At 35.2% G+C, this 8288-nt stretch overlaps 1 protein-coding gene across 1 annotated transcript in view; it reads left to right on the plus strand.

Annotated features, from left to right (window-relative positions):
* Nucleotides 1-6985, plus strand: part of LOC127229108 (prolactin-7D1) — a 39666-nt gene extending 32681 nt beyond the window's left edge. The window contains exons 2-6 of the mRNA XM_051194111.1: nucleotides 2249-2427; nucleotides 3293-3331; nucleotides 4219-4323; nucleotides 6065-6244; nucleotides 6759-6985. Coding sequence (XP_051050068.1) covers nucleotides 2249-2427; nucleotides 3293-3331; nucleotides 4219-4323; nucleotides 6065-6244; nucleotides 6759-6974 — 719 coding nt within the window. The 3' untranslated portion in view covers nucleotides 6975-6985. The remainder of the gene's footprint in view (nucleotides 1-2248; nucleotides 2428-3292; nucleotides 3332-4218; nucleotides 4324-6064; nucleotides 6245-6758) is intronic.
* The last annotated feature ends 1303 nt before the right edge of the window (nucleotides 6986-8288 follow it).

An 8288-nucleotide genomic window follows, 5' to 3' on the forward strand; every position in this document is an offset into this window, starting at 1 on the left:
TATGACATAGCTATTTGCCTAAAGCACTAAATAGCTCTCAGTCTTTGGGAAGGAGAGATAGCTGTGGTAACTAACAACAAAATTCATATTCTACTCACAACATAACAATAAGGTAAACAGTACACATAGAATTATATTAGTGCTCATGGTAACTAAAGTACATAAATCCCTGAGGGGAACAAATAACGGGAAATAATACTTCCTTTCTTCTGACTTGTATGTAGCCTTAAGGATACTGTGCTCAACTATAAAAGAGGTAGAGAGTTAACTGGAGTCAGAGTTCCAGTGAAGTATCTCCCATAAGCCAACAGCTAAGCTGTGGTGGGACTCTGCAGAGATGCCACTGTCTTTGACTCAACCATGCTCCAGTAAGTAGCTGTTTATCAAGTGAGCTTAAGTGTTCCATTATGTTGCAAAGCTTGTTTGCATAGTTTACCTTTCTGGTCTTATACTTTTCCCATCAGGAATGGAAGATGTCAATAATACCCAACCAAGGGAAGAAAAGTTCATTGTGTCTGGGAAATACTTTCTAATCATGATTCTAGGAGCCAATGCAAAGTACATTTATGTATCTGTGTTTCTCAAAGAGGAGCAATCTTAGTCTGGAGTCAGGTAGCAGTGCTAGAAATAGTTTTCATTATCTTAGGTGACTGAAGTAAAGAATATGAATATTACTAATACCTTGTAGTAGAAACCATGATACCATGATATGTCTGCATAACCTCAGACAGTCATAAATTGGATTATATGAAGTGAAACACTAAAGTCACTGGCTCCTTGCACTCCTGCTAGACTGCTAAAAATCCTTCAGATGATACATGGAAGAGCAATATGTGCACTTATTCTAAACATAAATATCTGTTGTATATAAAATTAATTTGGGGAGATATCATGAGTTTTTTTACCCAGTAGGAATTATCTACATAGAATTATTTTCATTTTGCACATAGTTTTTCCAGTATATTAATTGCTCTAAGTGTTTGAATTTAGATATTTTTAATGTATAAGCTTTTCAAATTACCTACTTTATAATGCACATTCTAATTGTATTTATCAAAGATTTTGGGTAATGAAATTATTACAAACTGGCATCATCAAAGGTAAATGAATTCTGCATTTTGATGTCTACATCCTGGTTCATCTTCATATAAAAGTGAATTGTTGATACGCTATCATGCTGTTTTTTCTTATCTTTGAACAATAAAAACTCAACATTGGTCATAATTAAAATCCTCAAAATTTAAAGGTGATTGATTTATAAATAAGGAAAGTAGATCAATCAAGATTAGTGGCTCTTCTGGGTCCATTTGCACAAAGGTTTAATTTGTTATTTATATGTAATAACTTCTGCTTATACTCTGCACCCATGCCTTCAATCCTAGCACTGAGGAGACAGAGGTAGGAGGCTCTCTTGGAGTTTGAGGACTGCCTAGTATACAAAGCAAGTTCCAGGATAGCTACAGCTACACAAGGAAACCCTGTCTTGAAAAACCAAAAAGAACCATCCAAACAAAAACAGAACAGAAAGATTTGGTTCCACAGAAAGGCCCAAGGTACATAAGATATGTCCACATATGGCAGGATTTCCACATGTTGGCATTCAGGCTTCCCCACCAAATAATCAAAAAACTACAGAACAGCAATTACACTTGCAAGGCTTCCCTTTCATCAAGAGAGTTTGATATTGCACATTGGCTCCTTTCTACTCAGGATTGCAGTATAAACTACATTCATAGAGAAATCAAGCTTTGGGGAAAGAGTTGAGGGGGATTATTATCATGAGTGAATGAAGTCAGTATACAGAATTCTTTTTATGACAGGACTGAGCAACAGGCAGCCATGTGTTCATACCTACCTGGCAATAAGACATGGTAAAAGGTGTCATACGGTCCTTGCAAAAATGGAATGTTTCCTTGGAGTGCAGGACAAAATCTGGCAGAGAGCAACAGCTGAAAATCAACATAAGTTCAAGAATGACTTCTATTCACTCACAATTAATTAACAGAGGCTCCAAATGTTTAGACATTTTAGAATCATATCTGATAGAAGCCTAAAGATGGGAGCGTCACCAAGTTCTCAAACTATATGTTCAAGTTAATTATTGAGTTGCATTATCACAGTGGGAGATGTTTATTCACCACCACAGTTTTACAGTGCCACATCATACAAGAGAAGAAAATGACAGTGATGTTATGCCATCAGTAACCTTAAATGAATGGTTCTCAGCAGAACTTGTGTTTCTGTGTAGCAAGGACTCTCCTGATGTTGTTAGTGTCAAACCTCATCCTGTGGGAGAAGGTGGTCTCTGTGCCTCTGAATGTCAGTGAGTCTGGCCTAAATGAAGTGTCCCTCAAGGACCTGTTTGACAATGCCACTACACTGTCTGAGAACATCACTAAGCTTGCTACAGACATGCGCATGGAATTCGTAAGTACCTCACTAACTCCTGGCTTTTTCCCAAAAGGAACTTCCCAGCTGATGACTACATTGCACTGGAGTCTAATAGAAAGCATAGTACCATAAGTTCCTAATAAGCCTTTCAAATGGCCTGTGGTACTCAGAAGTGGGTAAAGGAGGATGGGGCAGTTCTATAATATCCCTGAGACTTATAAAATCATTCAATAATTTTAATTATTTTAAACTGGAGTGATTAAAAGCAGTGGCTGCTTTTCCAGAAGATGTAGGTTCAATTCATAACATCCACATGATGGCTCACAATTCTCTGTAAGTCCAGTGGGTCTGAGACACTCTCACACAGATACATACAGGCACACAAATAGAAAGAAATAATCATCTGTCTCTATTCTAAAAACACACAAGAAAGCCTTTTCTTAAATTTACAGTCATAAACCAAAACCTAAAACATCTAGCTGCTGAGGAACTCTGACTTCCTTTCCTTGTTTGCATCAGGCTGGCCTTCATGCCATGCAAATTCAGTTAACACACATCAGACATTATATAGTAGTGTATTATGGGGAGGTGAAGGAATACATAGAGCTAATCTAAACTTGTAAGTTGTCAAGAAGGGAAATAGATATACCCCCTTCTCAGGATCCCCTCAGGCTAGAAGTCCCTTTTAAAAGGTTTCCAGTGCATGAGTTTATTCAATGGGAGGACTGAGTTAGAGGTAAGAACAGGCTATGTTATCTGTGTCATGGTCCATCAAGTAGTCAAGAGACAAGGCTTCAAAAATAGGGGTACCCACAAAACGTATCTATATATTTGCAACAAAATGTATTCATGCTTTTTACTCATACTCAATATTTTATTTCATTTTTCTGTTTTGTTTTAGTTCTACAACAATTTCTCTTCAAGAACATTCAGTAAAATTGTAAGTGCCTAAACTTATTGAACTCTTCTTCTGCTCAAAGCATCCATGCTAACACTTACATGCAAAAGTGAGGAACCAATTCAAATTAAACACCTGCACAGGTGACTGGAAGCCTCAGCCACCAAAAGCAGGATAAAAATGGGGCAGCTTATGGGAATACAGTTTGCAAAGGATAAGATGACTAACCTTTCTCAAATTTGTTTATTATTTAAATATCTATACTCATGGCACAAAATGTTTGAGGAGAAAATAATTTTGATTTATATATTCAATAATATATAACCTTAATTAGTATATTCTTTTGAATTTCATCATTGCTTATTATTTTCAAAACTGGCCAAATTTTATGTATAAATTTACTATAATTAACACAATTTCATTTAGGATTTATAGTAGACTTTGAATGGAATAGGTGTATATATTCACTGGAAACAGGGAGAAGTGGATAATTTTATAATGTCTAGTTAGCTGAAAAATAAATTTGTGGTAGAAGAAAACAAGAAATTAATGAACTATGATGCATATTTACTATGAATTATACTCAAATCACACTGAAAGATAATCTTAAAATGTTCATTGTTTTTACCTTTGTCATGTTTAGGTGTTATCTTCACTTTATATAATAAAGTTTAAAATTAGTGACAGAACAATAGAATAATAACAGGAAAAGGGAATGATAAATTAGTAAATTAGGTGAAAAGTAAACTAAAGTTACTGAGTTAAATGGAATATTAGATAAAAGAGTCTCTTAATTTTATATTTCATACACTGCTTATTTATAAAAATTCTACATCTATTACATATATTAATATACTGGTCACATGTTCATTTTTATTCTTCAATGTTTAAGTCACAATTAACTCAAATTTCCTCTTTACCATTTTCAGCTAATAAGCTTGCATAAGGAAATGAAACTGGATGATGTCTTCAACAAGTGCCACACTCTTTCCATCAAAACTCCAGAAACAAAAGCTGAAGTCCGCAAGACCTCGGTGTGTCCTCAGCATTTCACCCAAACATTAGCTGAAGCAGTACCTCGCTTTGTCATGCTCTAGCTTCTTCTCAGCAATGGCAGGGGTGTGGTAATCAGAAGGGCAGGGACTACTAGGAGAAGTGAGTAGTGAAATGGAAACCATAGTATCCATTTGGTAAACTATAAAGGAAATCAATTATAAGATAATATTGTAGCAAGTCTATAAACTGACCACTTAAAAGATCTTATTTTTAACAATGTCTTGGGGCTGGGAATTGACTTATAACCCTATAGGAAACTCTGAATGAAATTGAACACCTATTTTTAAAAACAAATTCATATTTATGCCAAAAGCATGCAAACCCAGTTGTCTATTGTAAATTAATATTGTCTCCACATTGATAGGCTTGCCACTGACCACCAAGCTAATTCTTCTTGAATCCCAGGAATATTCTGGTTCTACATCTGCTTCTTACCTTTGTATTCCAATCTCCTTGATTTTATAATTCTTCTGTGTCTTAACTGAGAGTACCTGGACAATAGAGTCTTATAAAATTTATTGTTCCCCAGAGGAATGCATTTCCTTAGTTGTGATGAGAAGTTCTGTAGGTCACAACAGTTCTCACTAAATTTTTTTTATGACTCTCCTTTTTTATCCATGGCCATAACTTACCCTCCAATTGATTAACTTAAATATCACTTAAAACTAATAAAGTGAAAGGAAGGTAAGAAGGAGACATGCTGTTTCTGAAGACTTAGTCTTTTGTAGAAATGTCAGAAAGCAGTTTATTGATATGGCTTCAATTAATACCCCCAAAATGTAGCTTGGATAAGAAAATGAATACTTTGAAATGTTTTGTGGAACTTGTATCATCAACCAGCCCAGTCACAATGGAGTTTTGAGTTTCATTAAGCCGAAGCCCTCACTTTTTTTCATATGGCCACAGCAACCTGCACTGCTTTAACTTTTTCAACTGTTCCTCTCCTTCATAAACTTCTCACATTTCTACTAGTGTCCATTGAACACTGTTCTGTTCTTCATTCTCCTTATCACTGGATTAATTAAAAGACATCAACATAGCAAACATTTAAAATCAGCCATGAGGTTCAATCCTGACACATAAAGGTCAAAATTTAACTGTGGTATCTGTACATGCAAGGAGGCCCATAGTTCTTCAGGTATACTTGTCAACAGTGTTCTTTTTCTGTTAGAGACAAGGGGAGGGAGTGCTGTAGACTGTGAAAGCATATTTAATAATGACAGGTTGTCTTCAAGGCACCTTTCTATTAATATGCTAAAGTTCATAATGAGTATTTTATGAACATTCTAGTTACTGGTGTGATAAATATGAGTTAAATGGTTTTCAATTTAAACTGGTAATGTCTCTCTTACTGATGCTAGTCCAGTAGGCACTTCCTCACTTCAAGAAAGCCTTGCGGTCTCATGGATGAGCAAAGCAATCAACCGTATAACGACTTACTTGGTAGGCAGATGCTAGAATTTCAGACAGAAAACAGAATGTTTTCAATAATATAGTTCACAGAAACTTTTATTTGCATAAGCTGTTTCAGTTTTGAAAACTCAGGTTAATATTTTAACTTTTACATTGCTGCATCATTTTTATCTCAAGAAAATTATACCTTTCCAGAAGAATAACAAGTTGGTATATTAGTTTATGTTCTCTGATTAACAGTCATGTGTAACTAATTCTTCTTTATCTTGCTTATCTTAATGCGATTGTTCAATAACTTTTACATAGTTTGAAGACTTTTTGAATATAACATTCAGTATACTGCGTGCCTGGAAAGACCCTCTGAAACACCTAGTGACAGAACTCAGTGCAATGCCAAGAGTCCCTGATGTTATCCTCTCAAAGGCCAAAGCCATTGAGGCCCAACACAAAATCCTTCTAGAGAACATCATGAAGGTAGTACCCAAGGTGAGCAATCTTCTTACCCTCCAGTTTTCTATTTTATGAATGGTGTGACTTCTGTAGGGGATTATAAATTTTGAAACACTTGATGTTACAAGAACAAACATTGTATTAAGACTCTCCATGACAAGGTAGACAAAAATATAGCAATTCCTCAAAGTCATTTGGGCAGGCCCTTTTCGAAGCTGAGTGAAGTCCACCCAAGTACCTCCAAGTTCCTCTATTGTCTCTTGAACACACACAAGTCTATGCTTAAGTAGCAGAAACCTGGTGTTCCATCCATATAATTGCAAGGGGCATACTTCATCTAACATCAATTTAGTTTTCAAAAAAGATGTATATGTCTTGCTTCTAGATGACAAAAAGATTTACAGTGTACTGTGATAGAAACATGAAAACCATGCCTATAATAGAAATTTTACATTATAACATTTCCTTAAGTGTGATTCAACACTCAGAAGGGAAAGGGTAAAATGAATACAAACAGTGATAATAAGTAACTGTCATTTCTGGTCAATAGGTTAATCCTGCAATTCAAGAAAATGAAGATTCCATAGTCTGGTCAGACCTGGACTCCTTGCAGTCAGATGATGAAGAAATTCGATTGTTTGGTCTTTATGTATTCTCATACTGTCTGCGTGTTGACCTGCAAATAGTTGAATTTTATGTCTATATGTTGAGATGTCTGCATATTCATGGTAACATCTGCTACTTGGAATCTGATCCATCTTTTTGAAGCTTCTTTTAATTTTACAACCTTTGAATGTATGCTTGAGTGTAATGTGTTAATAAAAAAGAGACAAGATATGTCAGAACATAGAAAGAAAATTTGTTGCTATCTTTTACTCATTTAGTAATACATTTATCAATAGCATTGAGAGCTCTCTATCCAAACCCAATATGTACAACTAGCAAAGGGAAACATGTATAGCTTACTTTAGAATCACAGTAAATTAATGTAGATAAAGTTACTGGAATCAATGAATGAGATCACTAGCAAAAACATAATAATTCTATGAGAGACATAGAAATTTTGGAGTCCTTTATGAAAGTTGGTTATGCCTCTAAGCCAGTTTTCATAGTAAAATGCCAGAAAACAAAATTACCATGAAGTTTCACCATGACTAAGTGCTAAGTACTTTTTAAATTTATATGGTTAGGTTACAAACATGACATGGCTGTTTTTCATCATATCATTTTCATCCATGGTTCTCTGAATTTTGTCCATTCAGCAATATCTTAGGTGTGCCTAGTCTATTGTCTTCCCTATATGTCTCTGGAGTCTCATTTGGTCTAGTTTCAATATCTATTATTCAAAGTAGTTACTATATTGCCCCCATTTTCCTGTGGCTCAATTCACATGCCTGGGAAGGCTGAGATCATCCATTCCTAAAAAAGGTTGTACTCTTTCCTACTTCTCTATGTCAGTTCTTTTGATGTTGCCAGGAGTAGGTAAAGAAGTATGAAAGGGGAAATTCACACATTTGACAACTTATGCAACGAACTAAAAGACTGGATGGTGATATGGTCATTTGAAAATGTTTTTCTTTTATTGAAAATAAGATATTTTCCTCAAATAATAGATGCTGATTACATATTATCCATCTCTCTATACTCTTTCCCATCCCTTCTCTACTCCTAATCCCTTCCCACCTCCTCTCCCATCTGGATTAAGTCCCTTTCTATCCTTATTAGAAAAAAAAATTAGAAAACAAAGAGGTTTTTAGCGGATGATGATTAATATAATATAGCTAATATAATAAATAAAACAAAAACTAGCACACAAACAAAAACTATCTTTACATTGGATAAAAGAAACAAATAGCAGGAAAGGAGCCTAGCAGAAGTGATAAAAAGCAGGGGCCTTCTCATTTGCACACTCTGAAACTATATAAACTCATTAAGCTGTATGGCATAGTATATATACAAATGACCCAGTATATCCCCATGAAGGCATTGTGCATGCTGCCTCAGTCTCTTGGAGTTCATGTGTGCTTTGGTCATGTCAATAGAGCATTGTTTTCTTGGAGTTCTCTGTTCCATCTTGATC

Source organism: Phodopus roborovskii, unplaced genomic scaffold (genome assembly GCF_943737965.1).
Source record: "Phodopus roborovskii unplaced genomic scaffold, PHOROB, whole genome shotgun sequence".
Taxonomy (NCBI): domain Eukaryota; kingdom Metazoa; phylum Chordata; class Mammalia; order Rodentia; family Cricetidae; genus Phodopus; species Phodopus roborovskii.